The sequence below is a fragment of the Panthera tigris genome, chromosome E3, assembly GCF_018350195.1.
Source record: "Panthera tigris isolate Pti1 chromosome E3, P.tigris_Pti1_mat1.1, whole genome shotgun sequence".
In the NCBI taxonomy this organism is placed as follows: domain Eukaryota; kingdom Metazoa; phylum Chordata; class Mammalia; order Carnivora; family Felidae; genus Panthera; species Panthera tigris.
The window spans coordinates 556,235-579,711 of record NC_056675.1 but is presented as its reverse complement, the minus strand read 5'-3'; the positions used below and the strand labels follow the sequence as shown (position 1 = coordinate 579,711).

General features: G+C 64.1%; 1 protein-coding gene across 5 annotated transcripts in view; it reads left to right on the top strand.

Moving 5' to 3' along the window:
* PRKAR1B (protein kinase cAMP-dependent type I regulatory subunit beta) overlaps positions 1-23,117 on the top strand; it is a 117,113-nt gene extending 93,996 nt beyond the window's left edge. For 3 of the 5 annotated variants that reach the window (XM_042971370.1, XM_042971369.1, XM_042971368.1), the window contains exons 8-12: positions 4,406-4,466; positions 9,660-9,781; positions 21,295-21,376; positions 21,712-21,853; positions 22,458-23,117. In XM_042971370.1, the coding sequence (XP_042827304.1) occupies positions 4,406-4,466; positions 9,660-9,781; positions 21,295-21,376; positions 21,712-21,853; positions 22,458-22,602 (552 nt within the window). In that variant the 3' untranslated portion in view covers positions 22,603-23,117. Of the gene's footprint in view, positions 1-4,405; positions 4,467-9,659; positions 9,782-9,933; positions 10,041-21,294; positions 21,377-21,711 lie in introns of those variants that run through there. The other 2 variants (XM_042971371.1, XM_042971373.1) reach the window with 2 other exon arrangements.
* The last annotated feature ends 360 nt before the right edge of the window (positions 23,118-23,477 follow it).

The following is a 23,477-nucleotide window of genomic DNA, read 5'->3' as shown; positions in this document are numbered from 1 at the left end:
CCGCACACACCTGGCCCGTGTTGCATAAGCCACTGTCTCTCGCCATCGTCAGTGCTGAGTCCTTCTGGGCTGTGGGATTTTTGTGGCTGGAACCTTGTATTCAGGGAAGTTCCCAAACCACCCAGGCAGCTGGCGCTTCCTCTGTCTTCATTCTGAAGCCCCGTGTGCTAAGAATAGCCACAGCTGTGCTGCGAGTCCGCAGAGCCTCCCAGTCTGGGGAAGGAACACGGCAAGTGCCTGCCGCCTCGGAAGGGAGTGTCCTGCCGGACGCGTCTGTCTTAGCGTCCGTCCTGGGTCTGGACAGATTTGGAGGCACCCATCATGCAGCGTGGCCCCGCCATCATGCATCCGCTTAGCGCTGAGCTGGGACACGCCATGGGGAGCCGGGGGGGGGGGATGGCGGAGGGTGCCAGTGGTGTCCCCAGGGGTTCGGGACGTCTGATCTGGAAAGTTCCCGTGAGCGTCCCTTCCCTTCCCTCTGCTGCTCTGTGCGGTGCGGAGGCACGGACAGAGCTCGGCGAGGCCAGCCCGCCCGGCCACCACCACTGAGCAGGGCCAGGCTCTGTCCCCGCATCTGCAGCGAGGGGGCGTCCTGGTCTGCCGGCTGCTCCCCCTGTGTGGAGGACGCGGAGAATCTCCTTGGGCCCCCATGCTCCCGGGAAGCGGAGTCCCACGCCAGCCTCTCCTGCACCGAGGGGCGCTGCAGACTCTCAGAGCTGCCTCCCACTCAGCTGTGAACAGGCCCCCGGGCTCCCACCCACCCTCACCCAAAGTCTCCCTCACAGCGGGAAGCCACCCCAAGGCGGGGGGGGGCCTCGGTCGGCCGCTGCGGCCAGTCTCCTCCCGCGAGCTGTCCTGCAGCAGGAGACGGCTGGACCGAGCTACGCTGGCCTTTAGTGTCCGAGGTCCCTGGGCAGAGTCGGGCCTGTCTTCCACTGGGTGGCATCCTTGCTGGGAGGGCTGTGGGAACCATCGGTGGTTTTTCAGAAGAAATGTGTTTTCCGCAGCGAGGCCGGCGAGGACGTCAGGTGGCCCGGGCTGAGCATCCACACCGGCCACAATGGCGGCCACGGTGTTGGAAACGCCCTGGGCTCTGCCACGGGCCGCCTGGCTCTGCGTCCTTGCCTTGGCCACCAGCCGCGGCCCGGCAGAAGCCCCTTCAGTGCTGTGTCGTCTGGCAGGGAGGTGGACAGCTGGCTGGGTCCCCTGGCCCTGTTGGGGCCTCGCCGGATGGAGGGCCCCGGGGATGACCGTGGGCCTCTGTGTGGATTCTGAACTCGGGACTTGTAGCCTCTGTGGTGCTGGGGAGGCCTGGGCTCCCGTAACCTTCACGGGACCCTCTGGGGCGGGACTTGTGCAGCCGAGGAAACAGGCCAGAAGTGGGAATGTTTGCCCGCACGCCTAGTCGGGGGGCGGCGATCAGACCCAGGGCTGTCCGGACGCCCCTCCTGTGTCACGTGTGCATGCAGCTCCCAAGTCCTGGACGCCCTGAGCTGGGGAAAGGTGCACAGCGCAGCCTCCGTTGGCCTGCCTGGGGCCTGCCCTGCCCCCCGCCCCCAACGCCTCCCACGCTCAGCACCGCCCTTCCCATCCTGGCTCGCCCAAGTCTCCCACCTTCTCCTATGCGTCCCGTGTCTGTGTGGCCACGAGACAAGGGGTGTCCGCCCCAGTGGACCCCCTGTGCTGGCCTCTTGGAGCGGCCTCCCAGCGCTGCCCTCGCCTGCCATCGGTCCCTGTGCCCTGTGTCAGGCACCGTGAGGTTCTCACTGCAGAATGGTAAGGCCGGGCCTCCAGTGGCCCCGTGGGCGGCTGCACCGACCAGGCAGGGGCAGAGCTCTGTACTTACCCACGGCTCCTGAGTGCACTCCGTGCGCTGGGGACAGGCCCTCCTGGTGTCAGCCTGGGCTGCCTCTGTCTTCAGATGTCAGGCCCTGCGGGGGGAGGGCCACCGGTCCCCCAGTTTCCAGCCCTTTCTGTGGGTATTGAGCACCCCCCACCCCTACCTGAAGAGGGCCTGTCCGAAAACGACCTTATGCTTTAGAACGTTCTCAGCATTTCTTTGGGTTGAGCCTCAGGAGGCTGTGGGTGTAGTGGTGACCCCCTGAATTCGGAGGCTGAGGGCTGGATGGTCCCGGCTCTGCTCAGCCACCGGGCGGCCTGGCGCTTCAGGGGAGGGGTGATGCCCAGCATACCGCGGTCCAGGACTGCACGCAGTGGGTGCCTTCCAGGGAGGGGTGATGCCCAGCGTACCACGGTCCAGGACTGCACACAGTGGGTGCCTTCCAGGGAGGGGTGATGCCCAGCGTACCACGGTCCAGGACCACACACAGTGGGTGCCTTCCAGGGAGGAGTGATGCCCAGAGTACCGCGGTCCAGGACCGCACGCAGTGGGTGCCTTCCAGGGAGGGGTGATGCCCAGAGTACCGCGGTCCAGGACCGCACGCAGTGGGTGCCCTCTGCAGGGAGAGGATGCCCAGCATGTCTCCATCTCTGTGGCATGAACACCAATCGTACATCGACATCCTGCTTTGACCCCGACCACGCCTCTTAGTGGCCACGAGTAGGTTACGACCGCTCCCTGACCTGCACACCTCCCTGTAGAGTGGAGACTGGTGGCGACCCCAGGGTCACGGAGAGAGCTGATCCTTCAAGGCGCTGGTCTTAGCAGCACTGAGGACGTCTGAGCTGAGCTCACCTCTTCCCAGATCAGGCGTCTGGGCAGCTGCGAGGGCCTGTTTGCAGAGGTTCCAGCCCCATCTCTGATGGTGGGGCGGCGGGGGGGGGGGGGGTCATTCTGAGGCTGATGGCTCTCCCTCTGCATCTCAGTGGGAAGCAGACGAGGAGCCTTCTGGGCTGAGGCGAGGATGTGGGCAGTTTGGAGGAAGGTAGGGAGAAGCCCAGGTCGAAGAAGCAGAGAATGTGGTGCTGACCGACCGCTCTCCTGTTGGGGAAACTGAGGCCCCGAGGTGGTGAGGCTGGTCTGAGAGCATGGGAGGTTATGGGTGATGTGGATGTGGAATGGGACTCTCCCGAACCTCCCCATCAGCCCTCCACCCTCCACCACCGTACTTGGTAAAGGTCATCACTGCTCCCCCCGCCATCGTCACCGTCCACCCAGCCATCACCACCACCGCCGCTATCATCATCATCACCATCACCTCGGCCACGATCACCAGCATCGTCACCAAGCTTTGGGATGCGTAGGACCCAGCCTGGGTTTCATTCCTGCTCCTGTGATCCCAGTCTAGGCATTTGCTTGCCCCTCGAGCCTGCTTCCTCATCTGGGGATGAGGGTAACCGTGCCCTTGTCTCACGGGACTCTCGCGAGGTTGAGGTGGGCCTGAGCGTTTTGGGTTTCTGCTGCTGCCCTGGCCCGAGCACATTGTCATCGTCGCTGTCCTCCTCCCTCCTCTCTCCATACCAGGTGTCGGGTCTGTGGTCGACCCATCCTTTCCACGTCCCAGGTGATGGATGAGGCCGTTTGAATTTAACCAGACCAGGCTTGCTGCTCTGCCGGTGGAGAGCATGTCCCCGTTTTCTGAATGTGCAGTGCTTAACAGGACTTAGTGGTGGCGTAGCCATGTCCAGTTGTGGAGTGTGTACACTGTGCAAAGGCCCTGGGCAGCAGGCCAAGGGGATAAAGTCCAGACTGCTCTCTACCTGCCGGGCTGGCGCTGGCTGCTGGAAGGCTGGGCCGCCTCCTCCTTCACTTAGGCCACCAGCTCGCTGGGATGCGTACTTGAGGAAGTGGGTGCCCTTTTCCAGTTCGTGTTCCGGTTCTACTTTTTGGAGTGGATTTTCATTTCTAATTCACGCGGAGGTTGACAGGGCCCTGTCTGCTGGTTTTATCTTATTCAGCCAGCACTTGGTTGGGAAAGAAGGAACTCATTGGCCCTTCTCACCAGGCCCCAGGTTCAGGCACGACCAGCCCGGGGACTTGACCCATGTCGGCTACTCCCTCCTTAGCGTATCACACACTCAGTTCTGCCGCCAGCCCCAGAGCCTCTCCAGGTGTGTGTGTGTGTGTGTGTGTGTGTGTGTGTGTGTGTGTTGGGGGGAAGGGTGGGGGTGCGGTGAGCCCGGCTCAGACAGTACCCCTTGCAATCCTGCCTTGGGGACATCTGCCTTGAGCACGTGGAAACCCCAGTGCAGGATTCTGGTTGGCTGGGTGCTCGTCGTGTGGACCAGTCACTGGCCCGGGCTGGATGAGGTCACTGTCGGCGGCCAGGGGAGGCGCAGCTGCCTGGAGGAGGTGCTGGCTGGGGTCTTTGAGGGGCTTGCAGGACATGGAATGGTCAAAGGGTTTCCTTTTAAGAGTTCAGAGTCATTTGGGGAAATTTGGAAATGTCAACATGATTCAGGCACAAAGACCCACCTTCTTTTCTGTCTTCTTTCTCTGGAACAGGGCAGCACCCTGAGAAAACGCAAGATGTACGAGGAGTTTCTCAGCAAGGTCTCCATCCTGGGTCAGTGGCCCCCACCCCGTGCGCGAGCCTGTGCTGGTAGCTTCCCCCGGTCTCATCTGAGTCCTGCCTGCTGGGTCCAGCCATTTCCACGTTCCCCGTGTGCCTGGAAGGTTCAGCCCTCCGGGTGACGTGTGGGTTTGGGACAGGCATACGTGTGAACCCACACAGGCATGGCTCACACGTATGCACCCACGCGGGCATGCTCGCACACACGCTCACACGCGTATGCACCCGCGAGGTACAGTTGCACACGTGCATACGCGTATACTCACAGAGGCACGTTCACACACGTGTGCACACAGCCACACTCACACGTGCACGTGTATGCGTGTGTCCACGTGCACCGAGAGCTCTGTGTCTGATCCGCCGGGCGCCGTCATCCTCTCCTGGGCCGTCTGTGCCCTCGTCCCGCGTGCTCTGCCTGTCCGTCCCTCTGCTTTCGGTGTCCCCGCCAGCCCTTCCTCTGTATCCGTCAGTTTCGAGACCCATCTCGTGTTCTTCTAGTAAACGTGGTCCCCGGTGTCGAGCATTCCCGGGCCTGATTTGTATTCTTTTCCCAAGCGGGTTTCTCCTGGTGCACCCACTGCCCTTTCTTGCCCTGTGGTCTGATAAACACGTTGGCTGCATTTCAGTCGATTTCCAGCACTGTCAACAGACCTCTCACCAGCAAGAGTCTTCAGTGTTTTGGAGTAGCTGTGACATACACAGGGGCCACCGTTTGTAGCCGGCCGATCCCGTCAGGGAGAACCTTCAGCCGTGGTGATGGTCCTTTCTGCGTTGAGCACCTGACCTGTGCCCGGTGTGCCCGAGGAACCGAATTTTCATTTTGTCCCATTTTAATCAAGTGAAACGCAAGTACGCAGGGCAGCACTCGCCCACGGGCGGGGCCCCGCTTGGGAGGGCGAGGGACAGCGGAGTGCCGAGCCTCCGGGAACCTCTGGAAACCACCGTCCAGCAGCGGTCCCCATGGCCTTCTGGGTGAGGATGGGGAGTGAAGGGTGTTCTCCTTTTCCAAGAGCGTGCTGGGGCAAGGAAGGAAAAGAAGCAAACAAAACCCACTGGGTGTGAGTCCGGCACTGGGGCTGAGGCTCGCGGATGAGGTTACAGGATTGGGGCGCTCCCCTCCCTGCGCGGCGTGAGCCTGTAGGGACGCCGGGCTGAGCCGGCACCGGAGCAGCCCTGGCTCCCAGCTGGGCTCCCCTCTGCCCGGGGCCCGCCGTCCAGGCTGCAGAGACAAGGGTGGGGGGGGGGGCCCACCGCCTGCCCTTCCAGCAGAGGACTGGGGGGCAGGTCAGGAGGAAGCCCCACCCGCACCCCCTGCACCAAGCGTGGACGCGTGGGGGGAAAGGCCACCGCGGCCGAACAGACTGGGACTGGGATAGGTGCCGGAAGTACCAAGGAAAGCTGAGAGCCAGCCACACACGGAAGGAACCCAGTTAGGAAGAGAGCACGGCCACAGAAACAGAAATCAAATCCAGGACAGGGTTCGTCTAGGACACACGTCCGCCCAGAGAGCAGCGGCCTGAAGAGGAAAGAGCTGGAGAGACGCGTTCCGGCCAAGCCTCGGAGGTCCGCAGGGTCGCGGGAGGAGCAGGCTCAGCGGTGCCCCCTCCCCCCCGCCCTACAGCCTTTGGGAGTCTCTCGCGAGGGCGCAGAGAGAGACCGCGGTGTTTGGCATCCAGGCGGTGGAGACGGCGTGAGGCCTGCCGCGTCCTCTGGGGTGGAGGGCAGTCAAGCGAGTGACCAGAGCTGCGGGCAGGCAGAAAGCAGCAGACGGTCCCGGCTCAGCAGGGCCTGCGAAGCCATCTTGCGGCAAAAGCGGAAGACCAGCCGCCGGGTCCTGGGACGTCGTAGCCGCGGGGAGGGAGGCGGAAGTCAGGTTGGGCGCCCTGTGCAGGACACTGGCGTTTTATCAGTGACGCTGCGGTCAACCACGCTTCAATAATAACGAACTAAAAATTTTAAAACCTTAACAAATGGATCTGAAGCAATGGTGACAAAACCACGTGATTTTGCGCAGGACGGATGTTGCTGGGTTACGTCATGTGAGCTACTGTCTTGATAACTTTTTTTCCAAATGAGGACGGATGGACGAGATCGAGCGCGGAGCAGGTCCCCGGGGAGGGCACGTCACCGAGCCCAGGAGAGCCCCCCGGGGGTGTGGCTGCTGTGGGCAGAGGAGGGGCAGAGCCACACGGAGGCATTCGATCGAGGCAGGGCACAAGGCAGCCCCCGCCAGGCCCCAGGCACCCAGAGCAGGAGGGCCAGCGCCCCGGAGGCAGGCTCAGAAGACCCTGGACGGGATGGGTGTGTCCGCTCCTTCTCAGCCCACACCGGGGAGCGAAAACCAACACGGGAGGGAGGCCAGACGGGGCTACCTGTTCCCTCGACACTGAGCCTGCCTGCAGTTCAGGGTGTCAAGTCAAGCCACATGAAATGGCCCGTTTTTGGGGCGCCTGCATGGCTCAGTCGGTTAAGCGTCCAACTTCGGCTCAGGTCATGATCTCGCGGTCCGTGAGTTCAAGCCCCGCATCGGGCTCTGTGCTGACAGCTCAGAGCCTGGAGCCTGCTTCGGATTCTGTGTCTCCCTCTCTCTCTGCCCCTCCCCTGCTTGTGCTCTGTCTCTCTGTCTCAAAAATGAATAAACATCAAGAAAAATTGAAATGGCCTGTTTTCTACCCCTTTGGACCTAAAGAGTGGGCGTTCCATCTGCATCAATGTGTGTGAAACCTGACCACTGAGTCAGTGTTTTTCGTGATCTCTTTTAGGGGAATGTTTTGGAAAAGAAGGTATCTTACCTCGAAAGAGACAGAGAGAGACTCTTGGTTTCTTTGCCTGGTGTTAAATTCAGGCAGAGTAAACTTTAAGACTTTACGTTGGAAGCGCCTGGTGGTCATGTTTGTAAAAGCAGCTGTGACCGTCTTCTGTCCACCCTCCCGTCTGGCTCTACGACTGGAGACACACTCGGCCAGGCGATGTGACATAGGGTGGCATTCTGCACTTTTTCACATTCTTTTCGCTTCATTCTGTTTCTTATTTGTAGCGAATCTGAGTAACTTAACCAAAAACAATCAAGTAGGCCTGCCAGGGAGGGCGCCGCAGGACGTCTGACCCCGGGGTTGGGGCGCATGCCACGGCACGACCCCACACCCTCTGAAGTCCCGCGAAACGAACAGAGAAGGGTCTGGTTTTCCTCGTGCTCTTGTGGTAAAAGTTCATCCACTGTCCCAGAGTTTTTACCTTCGGGGCGTCTGCACTCAGGGTTGTGCCCCCACCCCCACTCCCTGGTTCCAGAGCCTTCTTGTCACCCCCGGGGGAGGCCCTGTGCCCGTCTCTGCAGGTGCCTGGTCTGGGCGCGTCATACGAAGGGGTGCTGTGCTGATGGGTCAGCGTCGCACTCGGCGACGTGAGACTCGGCAGCCTCGTGCGCGGGTCCTCGGGGTCTCACGGAGGCTGGGAGGAGGGGTGCTTTAGCCCCACGAGAAATCCCCGGGCCTGGGGCCCCCTGGTCCCTCACCGTCTCCCGTTCCCTCGGAGCCCAAGCGCCCCGGTCGCCTTCCGATCCCTCCTGCTCTTACTGTGTGCCAGGCGCGCTCAGTGCTCTGCTCAGCTGCACGCGGAAGCTTTGTTCCCTCCGATGAACCCGTTGCCAGCTAGCACTTCTCCGTGGCCGTCGGGCAGAGCGACCCCAAGACTGACCCCTTGGCCCTCAGTCACCCGGCTGCACAGAGCCCTCCGGCATCGGAAGGTGGGGGGGCCTTGGTCTGGGCAGCCTGCCCCCGGCAGGAAGGAGCGTGGGCGGCCACGGTGCGCCCGGGGCCCGGGGGTTCTGGTTTGTGCGCACGGACACAGGAGTCGGCCCCTGGCGGGCACTGAACGTGGCGGAACCCCGGGGGGTGTGAGCGCAGAAGCCACCCCGGCCTCCCCGTGTCCTGCTTGCAGGCCACACGCCTGCTGGCTCTCGGGCTCCGGCTGCAGGACGTCTGTGACAGCGGAGGGACGCCTGCCTCCGTTTGCATCCTGTGCGGGTGCGGTGTTGACCGTCCCACTCGGGAAAGGGGCCCGTGCTGCCTGGAGGGTCGGGCTGTGCACAGCAGAAGAACCACTCCCGGGGCTTGTTTCCTGAGTTGCCTCAGAGAAGAGACCGTTCAGTAATCGGGGCCCAGAAACCGCCTGGCGTCTTCTGACGGGACGCAGCTTCGCGAGTCGACGTTCAGGCCTCGGAGCGTCACGTTTCAGGTGTAACGAGGAACCTGCTGAAGAGACACGCGGGGACAGATGTCTCCCCAGCAGCGTGACTCGTGGCTGTCGCTCGGAACCCACGGGCAAGACCTCCGCGTTGGCCGGCCGGCCGGCCCGCGCGCGCCCACCCCCGACGAGCACCGCTCGTGCCGCTCCTGAGGCCGCTGCTCTGTTCGGTCCCCGGCGGTGGATGTGCGAGGCTGCGTGGGAACGCCCGGGCCCTGACTCCCCAGCAGTCCCACTGGCCTTGCAGACCTTTCCAGGCGGGCCGGTGGGGCGCGTGCACTGACGGCTCCCCGAAAGCCGGTCCTTTGCTACGAGAAGCACTGGCAGGCGTCTTAAAGTGGAGAAATCCCGCTCCTAACCTAGTTCTAAAATAAATGCTTTGCTTTGTATTTTTAGCCGCTGACCCACTTAAGCAGCATCTGAGGAGTCTAGGCCGGGGAGGTTTCTTCTGCCGAGAAAGAAATAGTTAATCAGGCAGTCGTTATTTTCTTACAGAAGGAGCGTATGGGGCGTATTGGGTGTTTTTTCCCTTCCTGAGGGCTAGGGATGGACAGTGACCAGGAAGGGGAGGTGTGGGGAGGGGCGGCAGGGGACACGGGACTTGCAAGCTGTGCGGAGAAGCGTGAGTTGGAATTAAGTGTGTTGACCCGAAATAACGGAAGGCGAGCCGTGCCGAGCCTCGCAGCTGAGCGGTGATGAAGCGTCTTCCCAGCCGGTGGTGGTTCCCAGCAGGCTCGCGTTAAACCGCGTCGTGGCCTCAGTGCTCGGCGGGCACGCTGGCCGGGTCCCCCCCGGGCCCGACTTAGTGCTGCGACGCCCAGGCCCTCCCAGCGCACAGACGCGCCCCGGGTGCCTCGCAGCCGATCCACGGCACTTGCGGAGCGAGCGCTCGGGTGCAGGGCAGGGGCGAGGCCGCAGTGACGGTCCCCTTGTCGCCCACTCTAGAGTCGCTGGAGAAGTGGGAGCGCCTGACCGTGGCTGACGCCTTGGAGCCCGTGCAGTTTGAGGACGGGGAGAAGATCGTGGTCCAGGGGGAGCCCGGGGACGATTTCTTCATCATCACGGAGGTGAGTGCCGCCCTCACGGGGGCCCCGTCTGCGTTGCTCCCGTGTGCCGACCCCGAGCCCCCCGCCCTCTGCCCCGCTAACGGCCTCACGCCGTGCCGTCGTGTCTTCTCGCCCTGGAGAGTCGGAAGCGAGACTCTCCTCTTGGAAAACAGCGTCGGGTCCCCAGGCGTGCGGTGCCCCGGGAGGACGTTGTGCCGGGCTGAATACGAGCGTGTGCGCAGTGGGGGTGGAGAGTCGGAACCCACGTCGGGACCCTGGGTGGCGCGGCACCTCAAGTTCTGTGGCGCGTTGTCACCGGCGGACAAAGAGGTCTGTGGCATCTCTCCGTGCTGCCTCTCACGACTATGCGCCCATCTACAAGGATCTCAGACGAGGACGTTGGTTCTTAAAAGTGGCTCCCGGTTCCCAGGCTGGAGGCGCGTGAGTCATTCTTACGAGGCCCGGCGACAGCTGGCGCTGGGGCCGTAATCCGTGTCGGCCACACTCGCGCCTGTCACTGACACAGGCCAGCAGCTGCCGTGGCTGCCCGTCCCCAGGGCTGTGCTGGGCTGGGACCCCCGGGGTGAGCCCCCACCCAGACGCTGCCCGGAACGAATGGGGGGCCCGCCTCGCGGGGGGCAGCACCGATTACGCGGGGCCACAAGTATGCCGCCGCCTGTTGGGCTCGCTTCCTCCTCCCGTGGCGCTCAGGGGCGGAAGGATTTCACGTTCATGCTCATTAAAACACATTCTTCAGCTGTGCATCTTGCCACCGGAGAGAGGGAGGCCTCGGCAGGGCGGCGCGGGGCCCGGCGCTGTCCAGAGTTTCTGCACGGCCAGCAAAGTACGCCCTGCTCGGTGCCCGTGGCCACTTTCTGGGTCCAAAACAAGCGAAGGAGGGGCGCCTGGGGGCTCCGTCGGCACGTCTGACTCTCGACAGCCGTCCGGGGCTGGTCCGGGGCTGGTCACGGTCTCGCGGTTCGTGGGCTCGAGCCCCGTGCCAGGCTCCGTGCTCACGGTGCGGAGTTGGCTTGGGACCCTCCCTCCCCCTCTCTCCCCGCCCCTCCCCTGCTCGCACACTCTCACGCTCTCGCCCAAAAATAAACGTTTTTAAAAATAAAAACAAAACAAGAGGGGACCTTGCCGGGTCGTCGGTGCCGGTGAGATGCGGAGCCCTCTCTGCCGGCACACGAAGCACGAACAGCACGGGTGAGACCTGGACAGGAAACACAGATCTGGTTTGAGACTCCCGGGAGGGCGTGTCAGGGTCCCTTTCCGCCACCCGCCTGAAATTTCTGGAAGGTGGGTCTGCCAGGGCACCGGAGGCACAACCCCCCCCCCCCCAGGCTCCACGCCCGTCCCAGCCCCGTGCCCGCCCACCGGGGACACATGGTGCCTGCGGGTGGGGGGCGCGTGCGGCTCCTTCACCCCAGGCTCCCTGGAAGCCGTGTGAATCTTTCTGAAGGACCCCAGCCCCAGCAGTTCTCAGCTGCGTGAGTCACGAGTCCTTCTGAAGGGAGAGGGAAGGAAGGAGAAAACGGAATGAATTCTGATTCTAGGTCGACAGCGAGTGGAGCCGGTCCCAGGGGAGTGCCCGCCGGCTTCTTCCTCCCGTGACGAGCTTGGGGGTGGGGGGAGACCCTTGAGGTCCTGTCCTGCTCCTCAAAGGGGCTGGTGGGTGATGTCCCCTCTGCTGTGGCCTCGGACGTGACACCCTCTCTGGGTCTGTGTGGGCCTGGCATTTCCCGGTTAAGAACATGAGGTCCAGGAGGGGGTGGAGGGGGGTCCCTCCAGCCACCACTTCGTTGGACCCCACCCCCAAATCTGCATTGGATGTGACCAACCGTAGGGTCCTCACTGCTTCCTGGACAAGTGGGGTCTGACTCACTGGGACACTCAGGCTGGTCGTGGGGGCGCCTCCTTCCTGGCACCAGTGGCCGTGCTGAGACACCCACACGGCTCAGCTCATCAGTGGGGCCCTGAGCTCCGGGCACAGGACGCCCCACCTTGGGTGTCCAGCCCACTGCACCTCCAGAGAGCAGCCGTGGTCCCCGGGCTTAGCAGGTGCCTAGGTGAGAGCGGCCGGTGAGAGGGGGACAGACCGTGGCTCTAAGTCACCAATCCCTGAAACCGCCTGTGTGTCCCCGTGAGGGGTGCACGTGTGGAGCCCCTCCTCTGATGACCTGGGACCAAGGGGAGGGTGTGGTGCCGGCTTGAAGGCACAAATCCTTTCCTGCCCTAGGTTTCAACTCACTAATAAGAAGCTGGTGCTCACAGGGCCACTTTGGCTCAGAGGTGCGTTTGTATTCATCTGTGTGGTGGTTTTTTAAAACATTTGAATTAATTACCAGTGTTTAAAAATCAAGGTCTTTCTCGTCGCAGTTGGAATCTAACTTCTCTGTAAATGTGTGGCACCTAGCCACAATCGGCAGACTGGAGGGGTGGGAAAGGACCCCTGTTAGCCACAGTCCCCACCCGGCCCTTGTGTCTGGCCTGCCGGCCTCGCAGGCTTTGAGGTTCATGGTCTCAGAGGTCGTGGTCTCCGAGCTGAGGGAGTAACTCTGGCCAGCCCACACAATTGTCCATCATTTGCTGTGGACTAAGGCTTGGACCTCCCAGCCGGGTCCAAGGACACGGGTAAAAAAAGCATTAAACGCGTGTGACGGGCACAGATTGGCGAGGGGGTGGGGGGCCCTCACACAGCTCCAGGGAGGGGAGTGGTCACCTGGTTTGTTAATCCCGATGTCGTGAGCTGGGACTTTCTGAGCCCAGGATGCGCCGGGGCGTTGTGTGAGCCCCCAGGCACCTGTCAGGGAGGCCTGGTCAGGGGCCAGCGTCCCTCCTGGGGCAGGGGAGGGCTGGGCCTTTGCCCAAGGCCACACAGCCAGCAAGCGTCCGCCCTGCATCCCAGTGGCCGGGGTCCTGCTCCTTGCTCCCGCGTGATGGGTGCACACGTGTGTGTCCCACCAGAGGGTCCGGGCACCCCTCATTCTTGTCTAGGGCCCCAGAGATGCCACGGCCCTCTGTGATTCACACAGGGTGATGGGTGACGACGCAGAGGGACCTTTCTGGGTCTTGTACTGTGCCCGGGGCAGGCCTGTGTGGCTCCCTGCGGGGTCTCCAGGAGAAGGTGCCGAGGGAGGGCGGTGGGGTGACGGTGACACTGGGCCCTGCCCTGGGCCTGGGGCCCCGTGCAGGAACGTCCTCCGTGTGGATGGGGGCAGGGGCTCGTGCACCGTCTCCGGAATGTAACCCGACCCTCCTGGAAATGTATTTGAAGTTGTCTCCTTGGCAACTTGGATTTTTTTCCCCTTTTCCTCTGTGATCAACCAGGTCCGGTAGGTCCTGGTGGGATCCCAGGGTTCACGGAATCGAGGCTCTCAGCCTGAAATGCAGCTTCCTGGGTGTTTGCTACACGGCCAGAGGCGGCCCGCTGGCTACAGCTGCCACACCTGGGTCAGGCCTGCCAGCCTCGCTCCCCCACAGCACCCAGCGAGCTGCCTGGTGGCTCCCCGGTCTGAGTGGTGCCTCGGGTGGGGAAGCCAGCCTCCATCTGACCCGAGCCGACCCAGACTGTCGTGGGACGAAGCAGGAGAAGGTAGTGTTACTCGTGCGTTTTGTTGGGTCGGCCGTTCTCCCTCCGAGGGCTGTTCCGTTGGTTGGATACTTCTGGAAACCCCAGTGACCATCCTGTGGCCGATGTTTCCTTACGAGAAGAGACCCCGCCCCCCCACAGGCCAGGCCTGGGGCGAGGCGAGGCGCGGGTGGCCTATGTTCTTGTGGAAGCTTTCGGGCGTGTGGCCAGTCTGGCTTGAGCTGTCCTCTTTCAGCTGGCGAACAGCACACGCACACAGTGGAGTGGGTTAACCCCCGGTTCCTAGGCTGCCTGTGAGCTCCCCCGCACAGCGGGGCTGGTCTGCGCACAGGGAGATGGCGGGACAGGGGCCCCGGCCCCGCGGCTCCCTGCGGTCAGGGTCAGTTTGATGGGTCGGCTTGAGCAAGCCGCGGTCCCCGGGTGTCTAGATGTTTCTGCGAAGGTATTTTTCAGATGGGACTAGCACGGACATGAGCTGATGTTGAGTGAAGGGGTGGGCCTCAGCCAGTCAGTTGAAGGCTTTTCTTGAGAGAAGAAAGACCCGCGTGTCCCCCCGGGGAGACACCCCCTGCCGGCCGGCCGGCCGGCCCTATAGATTCTGGACTCGCGGTCCCCACTGTCCTGTGAGCCAATTCCTGGGCTCGACGTCTCTCTACGCATATACGTCCCATTGGCTGTCTGCCTGGAGAACCCCGACTGACGTGCCTGTCGGCTTTTCTGGGATAGACAGGTGTCTGTGCGGGGGGCGGGGGGGCCCTGAGGCCCAGGCCCGGGTGCCGGGCAGGTGCAGGGCCCTGGGCGCCTGCAGACGCGGCTGCCGTAGGGAGGAGCATGGGCTGGGGGGCCCTGGCTGGGGGGCTCTGCGTCCTCCAGTCAGTAAGTGGGGCCGGGCCCCCGCCCTCATGCCTTTGCCTGGCTGAGTGTCTCCGCTCCGTTTTGGAAGATGGTCGTGGGGTTTGCTTATTCGTCTTCTCTCTGCTGGTCCCCGAGGTGTGACCGAGGCTGGTGGAGACCCCCTGCCCTGCACAGGTGCGGGAAACGGCCCTACAGACCCTTGGTGAGTGATGAACGCCTGCCGTCCGGTGGGAGCCCAGCCGGGAAGGCAGGGCTGGGCTGCAAGACCGGGGGCCTCGCCTGAGCCCTGAGGGTCTCTGTGCCGGAGCAGTGCCCCTCCTGGGCAAGGTGGCCTCCCGGCTCTGTGCGCGCACCTGCTGTGTCTGAATCCCCACGACAGCAGACCCCCAGAGCTCTTGAAAACATCCCCAGCGGATGAGCGAGGTCAGCCTGGTAAACCCGGCCGACAGACCCGGAGAGTACAAAGCCCCTGGGTCCTCCCAGGGCCTGACCCGTGGCTGCCGGTGGGGTGGGCGTGGCCCCGTGTTCTCTAGACCACTTCCCTCCCAGAGAGCCGGCAGGCGCACCAGGTGGGACCCACCACGTCCAGGCCTCCTCAGGGATTGGGCTCCGGGCAGAGAGAGGGCGAGCGGGTGCAGAACTGGCCAGGCCCCCAGCCGTTCCAGGCCCTGAGACTCCCGGCTCCTGGTCTCCAGAACTGGCAAGGAGGTGGGCGGGCCTGACTCTGCATGCCCAGGAGGACCCCCTGAGGCCCACCGGCTGGCGGCTGGGGAGGCACTGTCACGGAAACTCCAGATTTGGTTCATCTGCTCTCTTAGTAAGTTAATTTTGTAAACGTCCACAGTGTTGGAGCGAAGGCATAACCACTGCTCCCGAGGCCACGGTCTGTCCGGGGACTGGCCCTGTTGGCCCCTCAGACACACGGACCAGGCTGGTGGGCACGCACGATTCACCGGGATCTTGGGGGATAGGGAGGAGACCTCCCCCGTGGGCATGTCCTTCTGTGCCCAGGGCCGTTCGTGGCTGGGCTGGTGCCATGCCCTTGCTGCGTGCCAGGCCGAGGCGGGGCGGGGACAGCAGCTACGGGTGCTTCCGTGTTTACTTGCCAAGGAGGGAAGTGGTCCCAGTCCGTTGGCACAGACTGGCCCTGGGTCCGCGTGGAGGAGGGCCGGGCCTCGGCAGGAGGGCCCTGTAGCTGGGGGCCCTGGGGCCAGGAGGCAGCAGGGACGGTCTCACCGGAGGGAGGGTGTGCTGGGCAGGTCGGGGCGGGGGCCTGAGGTGCAGGAAACGTTCTGCGGACGGAAACCAACAGAGGGAAGTGGCCTCCGGTCCGCATCCGGGGATAGCGATTGGCCCAGACCGTTGTTCTGCGGGCCTGGCGAGGGGCTGCCCGAGGTCACGGGTGCTTGCTGGCTCGTCGGCCAGACCCCCAGAATAAGAGAGAGCAGGATTTCAGAGAAGTTCTCTCTCTCTCTGATTTTTAAGATCTGATTTTTTTTTAAGTTTATTTATTTATTTTGAGAGAGAGAGTGCTCGCGCACACATGAGTGTTCACAAGCTGGGGGCGGGCAGGAGAGCAGGAGAGAGAATCCCAAGCAGGCTCCGAGCTGTCAGCTCGATCCCACAAACCATGAGATCACGACTTGAGCCGAGCTCAAGAGTCAGACACTCACCTGACTGAGCCCCCAGGTGCCCCGAGACTTCATTTTTTAGGGTAGTTTTAGATTCACCGCAACGTTGAGCTGAATGGACAGAGATTTCCCGTAATTCCCCGCTCCCCCCCGGACTCCCCCGTTCTCGGCATCCCCCAGATGGTGGGTTTGTCGCAGTCGGTGACCCCACACTGACACGCTGTTCTCACCCGGAGTCCACGGTTCGCGGGAGGGTCCCTCTGGGGGGGTGCACGTTCTGTGGGTGTCCACCGTCCCGTGTCTCTCGCGCTGTTCGCCGCCCTAAGAGTCCCCTGTGCTCCCCCTGCTCCTCCCTCCGCCCTGAGCCCCGGCAGCCCCCGTCTTCTGTCTGCGTAGCCCCGCCTCTTCCAGGACGTCCTGTCGGTGGAATCAGACAGCGTGCCGTCCAGGTCATTGGTCATCGCATGCAGTCCTTTGTGGCGCAGAATCGCGGCCCCTCGTCTGGACCTGACCCCGCGTGGCCGCTCGCCTGCTCAGGGGCAGCATGCTTGCTGTGGGCGTAGCCGCCCTGAACACCCAGCCGCCGGTTTTTGTGTGGCCCGGGGGCGCGGTTGCCGGGTGCAAGGGGTTTGCGTCCACCCACCCCGGTGCCCGCTCGGTGCCTGGACGGCCTCCCTCCGATGCCAGCAGGGCCTCCCAGGCCCCGTCCCGTGTGGGCCGCTGTGATGTCTCCTTCCTCGTCAGGGGCCCGACGACCCCCTCGCCAGCTCACCTGCCTGCACACCTGGCCGACCCCTCAGGCAGGACCTGGCAGGCCAGGCCCTCGGCTCTGATCGGCCTCGGCACACGGGCGTGAGGGCACGCACGTCACCTTCCGTGCCGCCGTGGATGAAGTGCACTGTCGTGTGGCTCTGTCTGCCCCAGAACATTCTGGATCACCACACAAGTCAGCTTGCTGGAAGCCGAGGCTAGACCCCGATGGGAGCCTTAGAAAAACAAAACATTAACAAAATCGTGCCACCCAAGTGTCACTTCCTGGAACAAGTCTGGTGACACAGACAAGTCTTTAGGAAAACATTGCCTCCTCCCCACCCGCCATCCCCCCCCTTCACCGCCGTCCCCACGGCGGCTCGTGTGCGTCCCTAAGTGCCTTCTCCTTGACGGGTTCTTCCTGGCTTCTGTTATCAGCGTCAGAGACGTGGTGAAAGTCTGGGGGATGTTTCTCCCAGACAGAAAACGTGCCCCCGCCCCAAGGTCTGCACGTCCAGACTCTGTTTCTGGCTCAGGCCTTCACCCCGGGCGCAGGGCTGGAGCGTGGTTGCTGGCCACGGTGCCCTGTGTGGTCTGGGTTGGGTCGCCCACCCACCGGGGAGGCGTTGGGACAGGAGCCTACCCGTGGCTCCGGTGCCCCGGGTGGAGGCCGCCAGCCAGCACAGGGAGTCTGCGGACGGTGGTTCCCGGGGACGGGGCTGGTGGCCGTTGGGCTCGGCTGAGCACCAGAACCGTTGGACCCCAGAGTGGACTGCAGCGGGCTGCCCGCCCCCCACCCCCAACCTGGAAGGAGCCTTGGGTGGTGGTCCCTCTCTCCTGCCCTCACACGAAGCAGGGCGTGTGTGGCCAGGAAGCCTCGGACCCACTCCCCGGTGCCCCTGAGGCTGCGGGTGGCAGGGAGGAACCGGCCGGACGTTGGGGGCAGAGCCCGGGGGGAAGGGGGCCGTGGCCTGGGACCCGCCGGCCCCTCCCGTTATGCTCCAGGACACGTTTGGTGCGGCCGCCTGTGTGCAGCCCGGACATCGTGTGTGCCCGCTGGAGCATCGGTCACCGGCCACTTCCCCCTGCTCCTGACAGACGTCGCCTGACTTGGGGGGCATGAGACGGACCGTGGGTTTGGAGGAAGGACCGCCAGCAGCCAGGCTTGTGGCGCTTCACGCTCTGGGGCCCCGGCCTCACGGGTGACCTTTGGACACCAGCGCGAACCCGGCCAGGGTGTGGGCGGCCGCGGGGTGTGATGCCCTTGCCCCGTGGCTTTCCGCCGTGCCGCAGGGAGGAGGGACCGGGGCTCCGGCAGAGTCGGCCCGGCCCCTCGGGAGGAGCAGAGAGGAGCTCGACGGGCGCCCACTCGCCGATGCAGGGGGAGCCCGGGGCTGTCTGCGAGGTGCTCTCACCCGCGGGCTCAGTTACTGCCGTGCGCGTGCAGACGTGCAGCACGCCGCCTGTGCATAAGCACACAAACACGGACGGCGGTGCGTCCACAGGGGTCCCCGGGCGTCAGGCAGGAACGGGCGGGGATGTCTCGTGAACGCCGCAGCCACGGGTGTTTTCTGTTCCGCTCATTCAAGCGCCCACTGCCCTCACGACCACCTGTCCCGTCTGACGGGGATGGAGCTACTTCTGAAGTGCAGGTGGTCGGGCCCCAGCCCCGGGAGGCTGAACGGTCCTGTACCCATTCTGTGGAAGAGGAGGCTGAGGCCGGGAAGTGGGGGGCCCCCCGCGGCTGTGGCCGGCGCTCCGCGGAGCTGAGGTCGGCCGACTGCGGCTTCAGGTGGGGCCGGTGCGTCTCTCACGGCTTTCCAGCCCCTGCCTGGCGGCGCTCAGTTGTTCAGGGGCGCGTACAGGGTGTGACGGACGCGGGTCCCGCACGAGCCTGTCGTCCGCCCGGGGTGGTGGGTCCAGGGGCCCAGGGGGTCGCTCTGCAGGCACTGAGCCCCTGAACGAATGAGTAAAAGGGTGTGCGGCTGGGGTCCTGGAGGAGAAGCCGCCCCCACGTGCCCACCCGTGTGCCACCCTGACCGGTTCCCCTCGCTGTGGGCATCGCACCCGCCCACGGGAGAAAATCTGAGCCACAGAAATCTCGTTGGTTTTTAAAACTGAAACAGCGCCAAAGGAGGGAGTCATTTAGGAATCCCGCCCCTGACGCCGGTGCTAACGCTCTTCTCCTGGGCCCTCCCAGGCCGCGTTCGGCGAGACCCGATTATTTTCGGGCCGGGCCTAGAGTCACTGAGAGAGGAATTTGACGAGTACGGTCTAGCCTTCTGGCAAGTGTTTCTCCGGCCCGGAACATTCCGGCTGGCGGTCCCCCGGGGGTGTCTGTGCAGCCCCGTCGGCAGCCTGGGCAGCGAGTCGTGGGAACCGCGGCCCTGCGGGCGCAGGGTCTACACCCACAGCGTCTGCCGGCACCGCCAGATCAGGAGACCCCGAAACCACACGCCCGAGAGCGCAAGGAAGCGTGTTCTCGTGGGCACGTTCTGGGCCGGGAGGTGGCTCCACGTGGCCCTGGGGCCCGCTCGCCTTGGCGCCCGCGGTCGACGTCACAGCCGCGGGGGGCAGCACACGCCCTGTCCATCTGTCCATCCGGGAGAGGGTGGTCGCGTCTACCCACAAAGGAGGCGGGGGCCGCGGCCGGCGACAGTGGTGCTCCCCTGCCGTGTGTTTGCCGTGGGCTCTCCCTGCTTCATGTGTGACGACCTTGCTTCCGTCTGGCTGGGACGGTGACATACCCGTGTGCACGTGCCCCCCAGCGTCCACGGTCACGGCCTGCCTCGTCTCACGTGGCCATTGCTCTGTGCGCCCCCGGGAAGGAAATGCTGCTGGTCTCTCGGTGGATGGTGGTCTCCCGACCAGTGCTGGCCCACCCAGACCCATCCCTACTCCTTCCTGTGAGCACCACCCGATCGGCCGGGCCTTGGTGAGCGTGCGACCTGTTTGGGCCAATGTGGTGTGAGGGAAGGTTGCTGGGAGCTTCTGGAAGGTTTTCCTGCTGAGGAGAGAAGCTGCAGGAGGAAGCAGTGGGTTCTATGCCTGCTGATAGCAAGGGGAGACACTTGGCGACTCCCGGAACCGCGGCAGCTCCTGTGCCACCATGAGGGCCTGAGGTCGCCAGAGCAGGACGCAGGGGTGAGCCCCGGGCCCTGACACCTGTCTGGGCCACTGAATCGGCTGCCCATCTTCTGGTTCCACTGCCTCACAGATACTCCAGGAGCCCTCAGGCCCCTGCAGCTGGCTTTGCATCTGAACGGACGCTCTCGGCCTGGAGTGTCACTGATTCTACACACGGGACACATCCAGTTCCACTGCTGGGGTTTTGAAAGAGGAAAACAATCCCAGTTGTAAAATGGAAATTATGTAAATGGGAATGAAAGGCGTGTAGGTCACGTACCTCATCATTATAGGACATAAGTGTCAAAGAATTAGGTGGGCACAACGGGGCTCTGAGAAAAATCACGCCCGTCTCGGCAGCCCAGGGCACGGAGGGCCCGCACGTGGTGCCGGGGTGACCTTCCCTGTGCCTCCCTGACCATGTCGGAGCCCGTGAGTCCCCTCAGCCTTGCTCCCAGCCCAGGAGTCTGTGCCTTCTGGGGTTGGGCAGGGAGCACGTGTGCTCCAGGCCCTGCCACCCTCGCCTCCCGGGCAGTGGCGGCATCGCTCTGCTGTTTAGACGTCTGGCTCCATCCATCAGCTGGCTTCATAAACACGCCAGACGCCCATGAGCCGAGCGGCCCCATGGCCGGAGCAGGGGTGAGCGCGGGGATCCAGCTGCTGGCGGCGGGGGAGGGGGGCGGCTGCCGATCGGGGCCCGGAGATTCCAGGCACGGCGGCACCAGCAGGGTCTTCTCACGGCGTCTCCCCCAGCCTGCGGTGAGGCAGGAGCCGGCCTGGCCGGCGACCTGAGCCGGGTAAACCGAGCCCCCCCTTGGATCAGGATCACGTGTGTCGGTGCTGCAAGGGCACGGGGCTGCGCCTGACAGGCTGAGGGCCCGGGTGCCCCGGGGCAGCAGAGGGTACAGGGGCCCTCGTCCACCCCGGGCCTCAGCCCCCTCGGCAGCAGTGAAGGAGCCGGCAGCCTGTCCCAGAGGCTCGGTTATTCCGGAGGCCGTTCAGCCCGGCCGCGCGGGGCTCAGCTGCAGGAGTGATGCTGTTTATGCACATCCACCGAGCAGGGCTGAGCGCCGGCTGGATGCTCCGGGCCTCACTTCTGATCCTCACAGGTGTAGAGTCGGGGGGCTCCCCAGACAGGGGACTGGCCTGAGGCGCCTGGCAGGCGAGGGGGCCTGGGGTCAGAGCCCATCTGCGGCCTCAGGACATCCCTGCCCGCGTGTGAGGCGGCTCCGTGGGCTCCTCGTCAATCATTGAGCCTCTGCAGACCCCCCACCCCCCGCTCGGGAGGGGCCCCCGCTGCTCCCTGGGGGCATGACCTTAGACCACGCCCATCCCACTGGAGCGCCAAGTCCTTGGGAGCTAGCCCGAGGTCAGCCCGGGGTGCCCCCAAAGACTCTCCCCACTGCCCGGCCTGCGGTGGCCTCTGACCTCACACCCTTCTGTCTCCAAGGAGGAAACGCCTGACTTCGGTTTAGCCGGGGAGCAGGCGGACGGGAGCTGGAGGGGGGGGTTGGGCACGCCCCCTCGCCTGTGACCCCCCCAACTGCTGACCCTCACCTGTCCCTTGGCGTCTGCAGGGCACGGCCTCCGTCCTCCAGCGCCGGTCCCCCAACGAAGAGTACGTGGAGGTGGGGCGCCTGGGGCCCTCCGACTACTTTGGTGAGTGTGGGTTCCCCGCCCTCTCATAGGGGAGCCCCAGAAGGGCCCTGAGGTGGAGAGTTGCGGGGGCGCCCGTGGGGGGCAGGCCGGGACACCCTCAACGGACATGGCTGTCCCCAGGGAGGGCATGACCCGGAGCCCCGAGTGACCCAAGTCCCTGCAGGGAGGCAGGACGGTGCCCAGCTGTGCTCCAAGGGTGACGTGTCAGTGTGTGTGTGTGTGTGTGTGTGTGTGTGCCCTCGCGTGCGTGCACGTGCGCGTGCTGGGGGCCAGTGGGGGCCAGCCGTCTGGAGCAGCCCTGGGGACCCGGCCCCTGACCACCCGCTCGCCCGCAGGGGAGATTGCGCTGCTGTTGAACCGGCCCCGGGCGGCCACCGTGGTGGCCCGGGGGCCCCTCAAGTGCGTCAAGCTGGACCGGCCCCGCTTCGAGCGCGTGCTGGGCCCCTGCTCCGAGATCCTCAAGAGGAACATCCAGCGGTACAACAGCTTCATCTCCCTCACCGTCTGAGCCCCGCGGCCCCGCAGCCCCACTTCTGTGTGCTGGCCTGTTCCCGTGTCCGCGGGCCGTGGGGGCGGGCGCCCCAAGTCCGCGGGGCCGCCCCTTCCTCCGGACTCATGTTTGGAAAAAAACGGTCACCTCGTGCGTTTCAAAAACAAACGGCCCTCAAGACCCCCCAGGCCTTCCCCTCTGCCGCTTGTGGGACCCAGCCTCACTCCTCCCCGACTCTTGGGGGCGCAGGAGTCAGCTGTGAATCCGGGCCAGCCCGGGGCGGGAGGGGGGTGCTGGGCTGGCCGGGTCGGGACGTGCGCTCGCCCCTGTGCCCCAGGGGCCAGGCCACCAGGGCTGCAGTCTGAGTGGGGAGCAGTGACGTGAAAGGGGGTATCCCACGGGGATCCTCTGTTTCCAGGGGGTCCTGTCGGAGACGCCAGGCAGGAGAGTGACCGAAAGCAGCCCCTGCCTCAGACAGGAGGGGGCCTCATCTGGCCGCAAGCGAGCCCCCCCCCCCCCCTCCCCGGGGCCCAGGCTGGCGGGAGCCCCTAGAGGAGAGATGTGGTCAAGTGTGCGTCCCCACCTTTCCAGAGACTCGCCCCTGGGATGGCCAGTGTGCCAGATGGTCACCCTCGCTGGGCCGGACACCCGGGACAGGAAGGAGACATCAGGAGTTGGACGCTTTCCACGACCCAGGGAGCACAGTTCTCTCAGAGTCAGGCTGGGGGCCGCATGATATTCGCTTCTTTGCAGAGCAGCTCCTTGGGGACCTTCTGAGGGGGAGGAGGGGTTTTCCAGACACGCTCTGGGTATGCTTGTGACGGCCAGGGGCTCCTTCTCACTTGTCCGGCGGTGCCCCACTGGACACGAGCCCTTGCCCCGGGAGACAGGTGCTTTCTGAACCTCCATCCTCCCGGAGCAGGAAAGATAAAAACCAAACAGGCCCCACACCGGCCCAGGTCGACGATCGATTGAATCCCCACCTAAATGTGCTTTCGGTCCGCCTCAGCTGGAGCTAGAGAGGCCCCAGGGGCAGGACAGAGAGCCGCGGTGGCCCCTGGGGACAGACATGAGAAGGATTCGTGCAGTTAGCCCGATTTTGCCCTTCCTGCGCACGTCTGGGAAGCCGCCCGTGTGAGGCGACCCCGGCCAGCCCTGCCTTTGCCCGTGGATTTTCTGTGATGCCTGAGCCCCTACGCGTACCGTGAAGTTTCAACGCTGCATGTGTATTAAATGTGCCACAAAGTACCTCTTCCCACGTTGGGCTTTGGTCTGAAATCTTTAACAGAGGAGGGTGTTTCTTCTATTTTTATGGTGCAAAAATATACATAACGTGAGCTTTACCGTCATTTTAAAAAATACAGGGCCACCGAGCACATTCACGCTGCTGTGCAGCCCTCCCCACCGTCCGGCTCCGGAACGTTCCATGTCCCCACCCTGAGACTCGGTCCTGTTACACACGGACCCCTACTTGCTCCCCCAGCCCCGGCCCCACTGTCTCCTCCGTGTGTGTGGGTACCGGTGCATGTCCTTCCATGTCCCTGAGTCTGACGACCCCGGGACCTCGTGGGAGTGGGTCCCAGTGTGTGTCCTTCCGTGTCCATGAGTCTG